General features: G+C 32.8%; 1 protein-coding gene across 4 annotated transcripts in view; it reads left to right on the forward strand.

Moving 5' to 3' along the window:
• The window catches only part of LOC114120224 (fibrillin-1-like), a 39,132-nt gene extending 25,117 nt beyond the window's left edge, over nt 1-14,015 (forward strand). For 2 of the 4 annotated variants that reach the window (XM_050206095.1, XM_050206099.1), the window contains 23 exons: nt 67-205; nt 288-401; nt 621-779; nt 1,767-1,961; nt 2,030-2,158; nt 2,218-2,466; nt 2,962-3,107; nt 3,806-3,914; nt 4,017-4,181; nt 4,431-4,538; nt 4,624-4,916; nt 4,997-5,129; nt 5,331-5,576; nt 6,425-6,658; nt 7,100-7,225; nt 7,389-7,628; nt 8,947-9,212; nt 10,035-10,280; nt 10,932-11,072; nt 11,481-11,636; nt 12,165-12,254; nt 12,382-12,495; nt 13,089-14,015. In XM_050206095.1, coding sequence (XP_050062052.1) covers nt 67-205; nt 288-401; nt 621-779; nt 1,767-1,961; nt 2,030-2,158; nt 2,218-2,466; nt 2,962-3,107; nt 3,806-3,914; nt 4,017-4,181; nt 4,431-4,538; nt 4,624-4,916; nt 4,997-5,129; nt 5,331-5,576; nt 6,425-6,658; nt 7,100-7,225; nt 7,389-7,628; nt 8,947-9,212; nt 10,035-10,280; nt 10,932-11,072; nt 11,481-11,636; nt 12,165-12,254; nt 12,382-12,495; nt 13,089-13,310 — 4,020 coding nt within the window. In that variant the 3' untranslated portion in view covers nt 13,311-14,015. Of the gene's footprint in view, nt 1-66; nt 206-287; nt 402-620; nt 780-1,766; nt 1,962-2,029; nt 2,159-2,217; nt 2,467-2,961; nt 3,108-3,805; nt 3,915-4,016; nt 4,182-4,430; nt 4,539-4,623; nt 4,917-4,996; nt 5,130-5,330; nt 5,577-6,424; nt 6,659-7,099; nt 7,226-7,388; nt 7,629-8,946; nt 9,213-10,034; nt 10,281-10,931; nt 11,073-11,480; nt 11,637-12,164; nt 12,255-12,381; nt 12,496-13,088 lie in introns of those variants that run through there. The other 2 variants (XM_050206110.1, XM_050206114.1) reach the window with 2 other exon arrangements.
• The last annotated feature ends 2,583 nt before the right edge of the window (nt 14,016-16,598 follow it).

Genomic DNA, 16,598 nt, shown 5'->3' on the forward strand with positions numbered 1-16,598 from the left:
TATAAGACTATATTTCGGGTATATTGAAACGCATTTTTGTGTACCAATTGTTTACCAATGGTAAAGGTGATACTCGAAGACGTCAACGAATGCGAGGAACACGACAACCTGTGCACAAACGGCCACTGTACCAACACGTTCGGGAGTTACATGTGTTCGTGCAATGAAGGTTACCGTCTCGACAACACCAGTACATTCTGTTATGGTAACGTAAGAAGCACACGCTGATCGTACACCGTGTGCACTCGTATAGTTATACCGTTTTTGCCTTTGTCCGTGCCTTTTAGACGTGAACGAGTGTGACGAGAATCCGGACGTTTGCGGCGTAGGATTTTGCTCGAACGAAGTCGGCACATATCGTTGCGATTGCCCGGACGGTTACATGCTGCTGCCCAACGGAAGTAAGTAACGCGCAACCGTCGCAATTATAATATCATCCGATTTTATGATTTTAAAGATGTAATATTGTACGTGTTTAGCTGTGTTTTGTGACTTTTGACGAGTGTATAACATACGAGTATCTTTTAGATACCATCTGTACTGTAACAGCAATAAAAGCACGGTTTTTTGATTTATTTCGATCAACAGTAATTATTAATTAATTATTATTGTTTTTACAGAGGAATGTGTAGACATGCGAAAAGACAACTGTTTTTTGAACTACACGAACGGTCAGTGTTCAGTGCCAATGTCCAATAGTCAGACTCGAATGATCTGCTGTTGTTCGATGGGCCAAGCCTGGGGATTGCCATGTCAACCTTGTCCAGCGTCCAGTACCAGTAAGTTTTATACGAATTTCTAAAATCCGTTATTATATTTAATAGTAAACAAACTATTAACTTTTGATTTTCAAATTACAATCTATATTAATAAAGCTATTTTATCATGAATTTTCACGTTAAAATTTTTAATTTTTGTTTATCCGTCGACAAATTATAGCTGCTCTAAGTTGGATGGTTTTAGATCGTTTTTAGGTGTTAGTGTTACACATACTAATCAATACCTAACCTAATCAGCACTAATAAGCGAATAATAGTATAGTGTTTATAGTAATAATATTATATTAGTCCAATTAATTAAAATATGATAATAAGCTATGGCGCAGGTAGTAACTGGTACAAATATTATCACCACTCTTCGCTACACCAGGGTCGACGATATCAAATTTATTATCATTACAGAAACTGATATTTACAATTAAAAATCTTAATTTCAACGGTGCTAATTAGTATGTACGTATAACACCTAAAAACCTCGGATAAACAACTGTTAAAAATGTATACCTGAAAATTCATGTAAAAATAGTTTTATTGATTTATGCAATTATTAATATAAGTTGCTACCTATTTGAAAATCGAAAGTTGATAGTTTTTTGTATTATTAAATATAAGAGAGAAAAATAATAAAAATTGTATACAGTTGTAGAAAAACATGTATCTAAAACTTTTGAAGAAAAAAAATTATTTATACTTTTTGAAATAATGAGTACGCGAAGATAAAAAAATCACCCTGTATAAATAAGACGCATGTGTTAAACCTACATCTAAGTATGAAACACGTTTTAAATTAAATCTGTATGTAAAAAATAAAAATAATATTAAATATAATTAAGTAGAAAATTTGCTATGTCATCATATAATACAATATTATATTATACCAATTAGTCGTCAAGCTAAACACTTATTTAATTTATTTATACGATTAACCCAGTTGACGATCGCGTTTTGTATTTTGTAACATAGTTTGTTTTTTTCTGATTTTTCAAGAGGAATACTTACTTCTATGTGGATCGAGACCTGGCTTAATCATGAACCCGATGACCAATCGAACCGAAGAAATCGACGAGTGTACACTGATGCCGAACATGTGCAACCACGGAACATGTGTCAACACGCCTGGAAGCTTCCATTGTTCGTGCGACAGTGGATACGTTTACGACGCCAACTCCCATCAATGCATCGGTGCGATCGCATTATGAGCTAACTTTGATTGTCTGTATCACTGACTTTGAATTTTTTTTTTTTTTTAGACGACAATGAATGTCTGCGAATACCAACTCCGTGCCGGGGAATCGCTCAGTGCGTCAACACGCCCGGCTCATTTGAATGTCAGTGTCCCGAAGGGTATAAGCTCGGGTCTACCGCTAGAGAGTGTGTGGGTAAGTCGTTGTGTCCAAATAGCTCAAAACAATATAATGAAAATCGTATGCTTACACAGACGTGGACGAGTGCTACGAGCGAGATGGAATATGTCGAGATGGCGAATGCACGAACTTGGACGGTAGTTTTCAGTGTATTTGTCACAACGGATATGCGCTCACGGCAGCTCGCGACACGTGCGTAGACGTAGACGAGTGTAGTCGTCATCAGAACGTCTGCAACAACGGCACTTGTCTCAATACCGTGGGATCGTTCAAGTGCAGCTGCTTCGATGGGTTCAAACTCAGCCACAATAACGATTGCATAGGTAACGTCTAAACGTGATTATAATATACTATAATAGTATATTAATCTTAAAAAAATAGTTAAATATAATTATAAATACATCTAACATTCAACAACATGGAATAAAGTTTATTTACTGGGACCATGAACTGAGATATCTTAGCCCGCGATTGGGACTAATGTAATTGCTGTCAATCGATCGCGATGGAAATTTCATAAATTATATTTTTACGTTTTTAATATTTCACTATAAAGATCCAGACGTTTTGACGTGAAAACCAGAACATAAAAATATTATTTTAACCTGATATATGACAATATTCCACATTATTATAATAGTATTATATACAATGAAAGTCGATCATCACAATATATCGATAGCAAATATAAAAAATGTAAACTATTTGTACAAAAAAATAATAATGATTATAATAATAAATATAAATAAATAATTTATATACATATATAAATATATTATTTTGTTTTCACTATCTAAATATTTTTAATTTTCATTCAGACGTGGACGAGTGTAGAATGATGCCGTTCCTATGTAGAAACGGTCGTTGTAGAAATACTATAGGCGGTTTCAGCTGCGAATGCACTTCCGGGTATGTACTTTCAACCGATGGTCAACATTGCAGGGATATTGATGAATGTACTGAGGTAACTATTTCACACAAATTATAAGTCTACTTAAGTGTTCCAAGTCATTAATATGTTTACATGTATACGTATAATGTGTGTTATTATAGTGACATACTGATCCTTGAATTAGTGTACCTAATGTGACAAAATTTCCATCAATAGTGAATTAACTGCATTATATAATGAGTAGAAATGGTGATACTATTTTATTCGATGTTTTAGTATAAAACTGATACTATTAAGTCGATCGTAAAATTTCGTGTCGAAATCGAGATTTCCCACATGTATGAATTTTTCATGTAGTATGTTGGTATAGTATATTTAATATTTATACTACAGTAGTAGTATACTAGAAGATAATATATACTGTATAATATGTACATATCTACTTTAAATTGTATATTTAATTTTCACAGCAGTGTGCTGGTATACTTACTTAACCTATATATGGTTGTATAAAAGTTATCTACAAAAGTTGAACAAAAATAATATAAAGAAGTGATAGTCTATAATATAACATAGTGTTATAATATATTTTATAGTTCTGATTATTTTATGAAATTGATTGTAGCTGTTAATGAAGATGGATTTTAACCACTATTAATTATAATTTATGATGTATAATACATACATATTATTTGTAAGAAATCTATTCCTTAGCGAGCTCAAATACATGTGCAGATATTCGATCAATAATGAATTTGAAATTATTTCAGATACCGGATACTTGTCCACAGCCCGGAAGATGTCAAAATCTGATGGGATCGTTTTTATGCACCTGTCCACCCGGATACCGATTATCGGCTGCCAAAAATTCGTGTCTCGGTTAGTACTTAGTACTATAGTATATCTTATCGTATTCCAATGAGTTAGATTATTATACTTAGGTATACTATATTTAATGCGAAATTTTGTTTTTTATTCAAGATATTAATGAATGTCAAGAAATGCCAGGTATTTGCGATGGAGGTACTTGTATGAACACTGACGGCGGCGTTATATGTGACTGTCCTGAGGGTTTCGTGCTTAGCTCCAATGGCATGAAATGTATAGACACCAGACAAGACCACTGTTATGATAAATTTTTGTCCGGTCAGTATAATATATTGGTACAATGGTTTATAAGTAGGCGATTTAAATCATCAGGGGGTCGTCCAAACTACATTTTAATTGTTTGCTTTGGAAAATAGTTATCAATTTTGAAATACGAGTAATAACTCTAATAATATTGTTAACGCGTTTTTTCGAAAACTTTTACAATGTCCTAATAGTTTTCAGTCCGATTGTATCAATCATTTAATAGGTAGACAATTGTATAATACACTGTATTGCATCCCACAGGTAACTGTTTGGCTCCCAGAAAACAAAGGATCACGGAGAAGGAGTGCTGTTGTTCGATGGGAGGTGGTTGGGGTAAGCTCTGTACGGCTTGCCCGAAACCTGGAAGTGGTAAGGACAAATTATCTTATTTTAACACATATATTATTATCATTATTATTCGTGTTCGTGTTAAAATTTAACATCTGCTGCACAGATGCATTTGCAAAACTGTGCCCGGAGGGTGTCGGTCGCGGAGACAAGGGCGAAGACCTGAACGAATGCGATTTCATGACGAACCCGTGTGACGGCGGTGAATGCATAAATACGGACGGATCTTACCGTTGCGAGTGCCCGGCCGGCTACGTTTTGGATTCAACTGGTAAAAAATGCGTCGACGAAAACGAGTGCAAGATCAACGTAAACATTTGTGGAAATGGGACGTGTACGAACTTGCAGGGCGGCTTTGAATGCATCTGCGCCGACGGATTTGCTCCAGGACCGACGCAGGTAAACAAAACGGTTTTCTACAACCTTTTGCGCTCAAATTCGCATACAAAGATATCTATTTTTAATTTTTTTCCAAAAAGGTCTGCGAAGACGTCAACGAGTGTCTGGAAATGTCCAATCAGTGCGCCTTCCGTTGTCACAACGTTCCCGGATCGTTTAGGTGCATATGCCCGTACGGATACGCACTGGCACCAGACGGTAGACACTGCCAAGGTATATTATTTACATAATTTATACAATATATACTTTGTTTTAAGTGTTAAATCTAATAGTATGTATGCCGTTATTTGTTTTTTTTTTTTTTTTTTGGTATATTATCCAACGGTTTGCAAATCACAATATTTAACAGATCATGCATTATCAAAAATAATATTGTAACAGTGAATTTAAAAATACTTCACAATATTGTTTTAGATGTCGACGAGTGCTTGACACCGGCAAATAATTGTAAATTTGCATGTAAGAACCTGATCGGATCTTTTGCTTGTATCTGTCCCGAGGGTTACGCTCAAGTCGGTTCGGACGAATGTAGAGACATCAACGAGTGTGCCGAAAACCCGAACGCCTGTCAAAACGGATATTGCGTCAACTTGCCTGGCACGTACAAATGCGATTGCTACGATGGGTTTAAGACCAGTTATGACGGAAAGCAGTGCATAGGTAAGTACTTAACACAGTAACAACAATTATACATGCTACGATTTGGCATTTATAGTGTACTTGCCTACAGTATATTATACAGGATGATTCACCTGTGACTTAAATAGCATCATGTTTGCCATAATTTTACATTTATATTTTTATTAAAATTCTAAATTTTCGAATTCATTAGTGTGCTATTTTAAACGCTTTAAATATTTTATTTTTAATTCCATTTAAAAACTGTTTACAATTGTATACTATAATATTATTTTACTATTAAATGTTTGTAGGTTTTACTATGGGGGACGGTACGGTAGGTTAGACACGTGTATGCATGGCAAGGTTTTTACCACTACAATTCCCGAGTGGACACCTATCCGAGAACTAGTGGCAGCGGCCGATACTCGCTCTCAATCACATTAATATGTGATTAATCACAGGCACCGCGCCACGCCAATCCAAAATTTTACAAATTTATTTTTATTTTAAAATTTATTTTTTCTGCGACTTTCAAAAGATTTTTATTAATAATATACTTATTATTTTTAGACTTTATTGAGTATAATATTTAAATAGGTACTACAAAGTAAAAGTCCTAATAGTTTAGTAATTGACTAAATATGATTGACCATATTATTATAGTATGATTATACTTTATATTTTATATTTTTATAAATATAATATATTATTATTTAAGATGTAATTTATAATGATTCAAAAATTGAAATAAAGAACGAAATCAGGGTATAAGACGATAGTTTATTGGTGAATCAACCTGCGTAATAATAATAATAACATTGTCCTTTACCCGTGACACGGTTACAATATGTTGAACCGATTAATAACATTTCGATTCCGTGTATAAGATTCTAGAGTCGGATTTTGCTACAGACATTTGCTGAACGGCAGGTGTATCAATCACGGTGGCGGTGGAGGCGGAAATGTCACGGGCTCTGTGGCCTACAGATCCGTGACAAAAGCTGACTGTTGTTGTTCGATGGCCGCCGCCTGGGGACCTCAGTGTCAACCATGTCCGACTCCGTCTTCAGATTCGTTCAGACAACTGTGCTTGGAATCTGGTTACACGATCGATGGTCAAGGTGAGTGGTTATACGATGGTTATGGTGTATAATATAAGTGTATTATTATTATTGCCGATTATCTTTTTTTGATTGTATACATTTATTTTCTCCTAAAAAATTAAGAAAAATGAACACTCTAAAATTATGTTTCTCGTATACATTTTCACTTAAAACATTATATAAATTCCACTATTAAAATATTTTTTATTTCTGATTATAAAACGCGAACTTGGGTCAGCGAAAAAAACAAAAGTATAAGGCAATATAGTATTCTAATTAAATCATGTCTTTTATTTTAATTGCGTTGATTTAACAAGTTAACAAAATTAACGGACTCGACCAAGCTTGGTCGGTCGAGCATGACAATACAGTAAATATATTGTATTCACTCTCAGGAGCCGTCGCTGTACTTACTATATTATAATAATTGACTTTATAAATCCAATTTATTTGTTACAGACATAAACGAATGTGAGACTTTACCAGACTTGTGCGCCAACGGTAGGTGTATAAACACGCTGGGATCGTACAGGTGTAGTTGCAACAAGGCGTTCAAAGTCGACCACACCGGAACGCATTGTAACGGTAAGCATATCTGCCGTGTTGTCTCATAATATTGTAACGGTCGTTACCGTTGTGTATTTTGATCAAGTCTTGTTTGGACTTAAGTTTTGACAAAATATGTTTAAATCGTAACTCGTTTTTAATCTCCCATATTGTATGCGTTACGCGTGTTAATGTGTCGCAGACGTAAACGAATGTCTGTTCAATCCGTCTCCGTGCGAAATGTCGTGTCAGAATCTGGAAGGCGGCTACGCGTGCGGCTGTCCCGCCGGATTCGTGTTGAATCCCGACAACACCACTTGTCGGGACTTGGACGAGTGCACTACGGGCCAACACATTTGCCAACAGTTGTGTATCAACACCCACGGGTCGTACAAGTGCGGTTGCCAACCGGGCTACCGGCAGATTGGAGATCACTGTACAGGTACTCGTGCCACATACAATATTATGTCTTACTTACCCACTTTTAGGAGTTTTATTTTCGTTAAAAATGGTTTTGAAAACTATAATCCATAGGCAAGTGAGATTTCGAAAGTATAATACTATGAAGTACAAAGAAGTATATAGGTAACAATATGCTTTTAATACCAATACACATAATATACTTACAGTTAAAAATGGACAACAATAAATTACTAGTTCCTATATTTATTCGACTATTTATAATTGTTTTATAATTTTATAATCTGAAACCTGCTTGTTAAACGATTTTCTTGTTAGACTTTATCGAACAACCACAACATTACTACAATAAGTACCTACTCTATTAAATTCGTAAAAAATCTGTGGAGAAACGATATTTCTTATAAACATATTTAAAACATAAATTATAATACTTTATCTAAACATGAATTGATGTAATATAAAATAAAATAAAATATAAGTAGGTAGGTATAATATTTTAGAATAACAATAAATAATTTTACAAAATATTGTATTGTTAAATAAAGTATTATGTGCTGCTATCTAGCAAAAAGTTTTTACTGAATATCTGATAATTGTTTGTAAATTATTATAGTCCGCTAGATAGAGCTCTAGATTTCTTCGAGTATAATTTGGACTTTTATTATTTCATCGCGTTTTTGTAATAATAAAATTATAGTTTTTAATTTAAAACGTGAAATGTTCATTTGTTTTAAGTTGAAACATATCGTTGGAATAGTAATATTAGCATGTGTCAGTCGTGAGATGCCATAATTTGTTTTACTACACATTTTATGTACCTAATAATAATAAATAGTCGAAGACTATAATATTAATATATTATTATATCACCATAATATGAAATTACGTTTAATTCGGTGTACGATTATTCCCAAAGTAAAAAATTAACTATAATATAAATATAATACTCATCGAGCATTAAAATAAGATGTCAAAATATTATTTCACTGTACACAAGTACATACGTGTTATGATAGGCCACGACAATCATGTTTGTTTTTAGCTTGCTAATATTTTAGCCAGACCGTGTAAGTCTGCAGGAACTAGACAGTCAGTAATAGACCGACAGTTGTGCTGAATTACATTGTTCGATATTTTAATGTTGTGTTAAATGTCTACGACGACACTATTGTTCTGATCTTAACCATTGATTAAATATACTTAATATTTAATATATTAAATATTTAATCAATGTCTGTACCTACTTATATAACTACCTACATTATAATATTTATATCCAAGTACTATATTATCATCTCACGATTAATTTAATACAACTATATTTCGTTCGCATGTAGACATCGACGAATGCCGACAAGAACCAAACCTATGTCCATCTCCGGGAAATTGCGTAAACACGTTAGGAAGTTACAGGTGTATGTGTCCGAAGCAATACAAACTCGACAGCACCGGTACTCGTTGTGTGGATCCAAAACAATTACAATCCAAAAATCAACAGAATGAGTGCTTTGGACTCGACTGCAACCAGAACGGTCCCGGTAACAACAATAACAATAATAACAACAACTACAACAACAATAACAACGGATGTCACGATCAACAGGTACCATCAACTTATTTTGTTTTATTTTATAAAATTATGATGCACATAACAATCCTACCTAAGTAGGTAATTCATCAATATTCTTCCACAACAGCATTAACCACAATTCGTGTACATTCGTATATCACTATAATTTATAATCTGAAATATCATCTATACCGTAATAGGTATATAATATCCATCGGTTATTGTATTTAATTCGATTAATAGGGCATACCACTATAAAATATGTAAACGAAACGAATTTCTGAATCGATATTGGATAACATTCCATTGCAGGGCCCAATAGTACAGAGAGTATACAATATAAACAATTATCTTAAGTGTTTCAATTATTTATATGGGCACCTGTTGTAAATAACGGTTTAAGCATATTATTGCTTTAAAGATTATTTCGAGTCACAGTCTTTGTAATAATCTATAAAACTATTCGTAAATTTTTCGAGTTATACGTGCAAAAAAAAATACATTTTTTAAATGCAAATATTCGGCTGCGCTACACCAACACTTAGTACGCATAATAATCAACATCCTTAATTTCTTCAAGTGACCAGTAGTGTTACTACCATTAGCCGCCAATAATACGTCGAAATAGGATGAACGACCGCTAAAGTGTGTTTTTATTAATAATATTCTTAAAATAATTGTCAGCCGCCGTCGGTATAGATATGGACATAATATGGTAGATTTTTAACGGATTGCAAGACTTCAGCTATGAATATGAAATTCGTGAAGTTCACGTTGAATTTTTGATAACGTGTCTATTGGATTTTTCGATCGTAATATTTTATATGATACCATCGCATTTTTGTTCGAATTTAGAGTTCTCAAAACGGTACTTCGGGCGCGAACGGTAACAGTCATTGTGGATGTCCAAAGGGTTTCCGGAAGTCGGGCTACCGCGGAGAATGCGTGGACATCAACGAGTGTCTTGACTCGCCTTGTGACGCTAATCTTAACTGCATCAACACGCCCGGAGGCTACCAATGTGTATGCGCCAACGGACAGATTTACGACCCTCAGCACGGTGCATTACAAGGATGTAACGGTCGACCGTCGTTGTCTCAGGTATAAAATATGTTTGTATTACATATTTCACGTCAGTATAAACTATAAAGTATAAACGATTGCACGATTTATAAGTTAGATTATACGATATAATGATAAATGATTACCTACATCACTGTTTTTTAATCAAAATCTCATGTAAATATTATCGTGCCTCACATTTTTTTTCCGTTTTTAACGACATTATTATAAGTAACTTGTATAATATTATCATAACGTGAATTTCTTAGGTTAATTATCCTGTCCTGGCATTCATAAGTTATTCATAACTATCTATTTTATTTTTTGAACCCAATTTTAATACATTTTTACAGGTGTTTAAAAAAAGTGTGCTATTCCCCTTTATTGGTAATTCAAATTTTTAATCTAGTCCACTGTAAATTGTAACGATAACACCCGAATAATATAGATTTTTTAGACAATTTTCTAATTTTTATGACTATAAATCAACTCTTACACGTATTGTCCAATAATAAATTCATATTTATGTACCTACATAGAATGCTACAATAGTAGTATTTATTTGTTTTTATACACGATTAAATACCTGCCGACAACAAGTCAATATTTATAATTTTAATCGTACATAATTTCATGTAGCACAAGTACAATATGATTATCGATTAATATACCAATATATTTTTTCCACAGCATGGCGGTATTGGTATTAGTGGCGGCAGTGGCGGCAGTGGCGTAGGGTGCTATGGTAGTCCTTGCGCGTTCGGTTGCACTCCATACGGACAAGGTGGTTTCTCGTGTGGATGTCCCGCGGGCTACCAGAGGATTGGCCAGGTATGTGTGCATCACGTATACTCAATAGTATACTTAACTCCTGGCGTTTTTATGGTTTTTCGATGCGTTGTGTGTAAGATATGAATAAAATAAAATGATCAACCTTTATTATTAAAAAAAAAAAAAAGAAATGTATGATTGGTACCATGGCCAGTTTTTTACATATAAAATTGTCCGTAACCCGAAAATGATAATAATTGGAAACACTCTTATTACTACCTAAATTATTGGTGATTTGAGTAAAAAAAAAATGTCATCAATCCAACTTAGGTTTGGGAGGCGATATTTATGTGAACCGTGCTATAAAGTATGAGTTACGCCAATTAGAAATGTCAGTTTTGGATAGTCATTTTAAACTATATTGATATTTGTTTGCAATATTATTTACCCCGTCGCTTGTCACTGCAGGGTCATTGTCTGTCGACCATAAGTCCTCTAACCATTGGCTCAAATAATGGACCTCCAGATCTGGGCGACATCCCAACGTTTCCAATTGAACCAGAGTTGTATCCCAAGAGTTCTGGTGGAAAAATAATATCGACCGAAGGCTGTTTCTCGTGCAAGGTGAGCAAATAATTAACAACTACTTACTATATTAAACATTTCGATTGAACATGGTAGGTATATTATATACAAACTATAAAGTATAAAAATATCATTTAATACAATTCTAAACAACTAAATATCTTAGCCGATCTTTATGATACAGCATAATATGTTTTTATATTGTTATATTTTTTATATTTTTAGTAAGTTAGTAGTTTTTCTATGGACTTATATTTTTCAAAAATATCTATTACAGGTTGTTTATTTAGTGTATTATTTAATATACATCGAATATTCTTTATTCGTTGAATATAATTTTGTTAATAATAATTTTTAGAGAGATATTTGGTTTCAAGATTTGAGTTTACTAAAATATTATGATTTATCTTGTAAAAAAAAATAATTAAGATTAATTAAGAATTAATTGGATTATTTTTTCATAATTATTGCACTTGGTGGTTGAAATTAGTACAACTAGTTATAATTATTAATAATTACTTTGTACCTATGTATGTATCTTATATGTATATTTTTTATTATACACAGATAAATGGGGATGGTAGACTTCGACATAGGAGGACGACAAATGTATCGTCAGAAATCATGACGTCGGACCAAAATGATGATCGCTCAATGGTAAATTTTCACTAAATTATTTTCGTTAAAATTGTAAAACAATTTTCACTACTTAATCATAATAATTATAGTAATCTTTGATTGGTTCTTAATTACTAATAACAGAGATTTGTTGGGTGTTTTACAGAAGATACATAAGCATAGGCATCATCGAGACGACGGAGCTCATAAGACCATCAGAATGAGAATGTCTGACGCTAAACGGAACACGAGGATTTTGAAACTGCTTCCAGCTGTTAAAGTGAGTGTCAACAGATTTAATTTTCTTAACATAATTAAATTATTTTATCATACGGCTAGTCGTAATAATTATTATAGATATAAGATCTAAAAATATTTTTTTAAGAAATTAAATTTTTTTTTTTTGAAAATGTTTGATTTGATTTTCTATGTGATTTATTGTATATTAATTGTACTTATATTCTAAATCATGATTGCGCAACGTAAATAAAAATTGCTTACATCTCTGCCGCTTAAACTTGACCTGACTCTATCAGCACGAATGACGGCTGTTATAATAATTTCAAGCAATAGATTCTAAAAATAACGAACGTAGTCTGCAAAGTTCTCCAAGTCGGAAGACGTCGTTTGTATAATAGAAACACTGTTTGTGTCATTATTATATGTCAGAGATTGAGGTAATTGCAGATATACTGATGAATGCACCGTGTGAGTGAAAAAAAAGATTTTATATTCGGTATCGGAAAAATACTTCTGACAACGCCGCAACATAGGTAGTCCATTACTAGATCCCATGCGAGTATTTAAGCTCTTTGGAAAAATCTGTTTCAGTTATTTTCTTAAAATGTTTACCCCAAACGTTTTTATTTGCAGGAAAATTACACTTACTTTGTAGTACCGACCGGTGACTCGACCAACAAGTTCCGAATAAAACGAAACTCTAAAGGCATTTGGGGATTGCACTTCCGGCGTAATCCCAGGAAACCTGGCAAATATCACTTGGCAATAGACGGTCAACGGACCGCGGCTGATGGTCAAATCGAACGCCAGAAGCTTCCGATTTTGCACGTCAAATTGATCGTGTCTGGAAATTGAAACCCGTGAATTGTTTTCATTATATTATTTTAAACCGAAAAATGTATACGAACCGACCGAATTAAACAAGTAAAAAATAAATAAAATGCATAAGTCATAGAACATCTCGTAATTGATGCATAATATTATTAAATAATATTAAGTAACATTTAAGGTAGATACTTAGTATATTTACCAGACATGCATATTATTAATATAATATATCCTGATCGACAGATACTTAAGTCAAAGACGATATCAGTATGAATATTTTTTTTTAAAACTGAACGTAATCACTATATAATGTGTTATTAAATTATCATTTATATAATATTATAATAATACAATTTTCATACCAATTTTAACTTGACTTTTCTCTTGATTAGACACTTAAAGAAACTAAAATTCAATAACTTCAATAATAATTTCAAAATTTTGAATTTATTTAAAATATGTAATTATACACCATAGTTAATAACTACTAGTTATTTAGTAATGTATACGTGATGTATTAAATTTGAATATGGTCGTAGCAATAATAAACAAAATTGTGTTTGTTTTCGTGATTAATCGCTGTATTATTTTATTTTATGTTATTTTAATTTATTATTAAATTCTATTATAATATTACAAATTTACCTATACATAAGTATTTCCATAAACATAAAAATAATTGTAGTTTTTAAGTCATATTCGTTTACCCATATACATTTTATCGTATACAAATAACAGTGCATAATATTGTATTAGGAAATTTTATTATATAAAAAGTTTTATATATTATGTAAAATATTCGTAATTATAATATAAATGTACAATAATTGTAGCGAAATAAAAATATTTAAGTATATTATTTATGTGTAATAATAAATTAAAAAATATTAAAATCAACTTTTAGTTAAATTTAAACTGACCTTAGTTAGTCTAGATTGTACCTTTACTTTGGTTAAGGTTTTTATTTTTGCTTCGGTCAAATATTATATCGAGACGAATCATATTTTATTATTATAACTAGCACTCAGCTGATTATTGTCGTAACTTGCTTTTACATTTTAAAAACATTTTTTTTCCAGTAATATATTACTAATCGGATTATACAGTTCCTATACAGTCTTAAATAGTATATAATATTCACGTTACTGCTGATTATGTATAACTGTATTTTAATAATAATTACATAGTTGTTAACGTGAACTTACCCGTCGCCAACTAACCCCACCATCGGAATAATTCTACTATACATATAGCATTCCCGAGTGCGCAGCACTTAACTCTAAACTTTAATCGTAAAAAATTAACGATGATTTACCAGGTTTTTAATACTGCACTACAATATTTGTTTAAAAGCTTTTGACCATAAATCATGAAAAAAAGGTTGACACCAAACGGCGGTATTCAATTTAAAAATGATAAATTATCACTTTCGCGAAACAATATTATAATACTTAATAAACAAATATAGCTCTGTGTATGTATTTATACAGTATATATAAACACCGAAACAATTTGCTAAATACAGGGAAAATTTCGAATCCACTTAAAAATATGGGATTATTAATGAGTATGGACATTTTCGGCAAAAAAGTTTAGTTGACGGTATTGACAGTATTATTATGTTTGATATACTATATTATATGTATACTCAGAAGGGGCAGTGATGAAATATATTATGGGTTATAACTTTGTGCAACTACCGATATTTATGACTTATGTTATATCGTTATAATATCGTTGTGACACTATGAATAAAAAATGTGAAATATATAACAAAAATCATAAAAAGACTTGATCATTTTAGATTCTGAGATGGGAGACGCACGAATTGGTTTCACAGTGATGTGTGCTTTTATGTTTATTTGCACTACTTTTGGAGCATTACAAATGTTGAACATTGAGAATAGTTTCTAATACTAAAATTAATTTATACGGTACTTAGGAGATCAAGATAGAAATTCATAGATATAAAATTTTGGATAACAACGGGTAAAGTCGCTGTACTGTTGTATGTCTGTATAACTGTATTAGGTTTCGAGTGTACTTTTTTCCTCGTCGAATAGGTCACTTATGTCTACACGTAAAAATTCGGAAGGAGTAGCAAAGGCAACCTAATTTCCATTAGAAATCAAAACCATAACTATTACATTTTTTAATGCCAGTAAATAATAAAAATTATTACAAACTGTAAAATATTTAATAATAATAATAATATGGCCATAAAACTTAAATCAAATATTGTACAAAACGGATAAAGGACGAATTACGTTTTTATAAATTTATTCATTTTGCCGGAGTGTCGTCAGTGGGCGGCTTCTCCACTCAAGTCCCTCTGTTCATTTTAATTAAGATAACATCGGGTTTATTCGAAAACGATTTTCTTCAAAAGTCTAAAACTCATAAAAAAGTAATTTTAAAACTTTACTCGTCAAAAAATGTTACAACACCAGCGCCTGCAAGTGGGCGGCTATCACGCAGATATATAGGTGTAAATACCAGCGAAGAATATTGTTCAGTGAAATTACGCGGTAGAAAATAATGTTCTGCTTGCGTGTAAAAAAGTATTACTGTGACACGATCAACGGTAATATTATCACGTGTTGTGATGGAGTCTCTTCGCATATAAGGCACACACACACCTTCGTCCACACCCTTCTCGGAGGACACATTGACGGCTGCGATTTTTCGGATCCTAAGACGGCGTCGTCGTCGTCGTCGTCGGTTACACGCATCGTTCAATACGATCACACGGCCGTTATTAAATGATAATTAATAACGATCGGGGGTAGTCGGGAGAGGGGAGATTTCTCGTTTGAAAGTATAATGATATAATATTTTAACACAACGACGATTTTTAAACCTCTGTCCTCACAGCAGCGGCTCGCCCGAACGTCGTACGATCAAATAATATTACCTTACGATGAATGCGCTTGTAAATCGTTCTAACCATATTACGTATTACGTATTATTATTATTGTCACCGTCGTCCGTGACTTTGTGTTGGCCGTGATTAACGACGCGCGTACATAATAATATATATATATAGGTATCGATCGATAGACCGACCATCGGTGTGTGTGTGTGTACGTCCGGGTGACAAATAGCCGTCGCCCGGCACAGTGGAAATAATATATTATAAAACGGTCCATTGACAACGGTAAGATTAATGATGACGAAAAGCCGAAGCCGCCGCCGGACGAATAACATTATATCGTATTATATTATAATATTACTGTTATTTCCGTATAAGTCATGTGCGTCCGTGCGTGTGCGTTTGTGTGTGTGTGTGTGTGTAGGTAGGTATAATGTTATGTA

This window comes from Aphis gossypii, chromosome 1 (genome assembly GCF_020184175.1).
Source record: "Aphis gossypii isolate Hap1 chromosome 1, ASM2018417v2, whole genome shotgun sequence".
Taxonomy (NCBI): domain Eukaryota; kingdom Metazoa; phylum Arthropoda; class Insecta; order Hemiptera; family Aphididae; genus Aphis; species Aphis gossypii.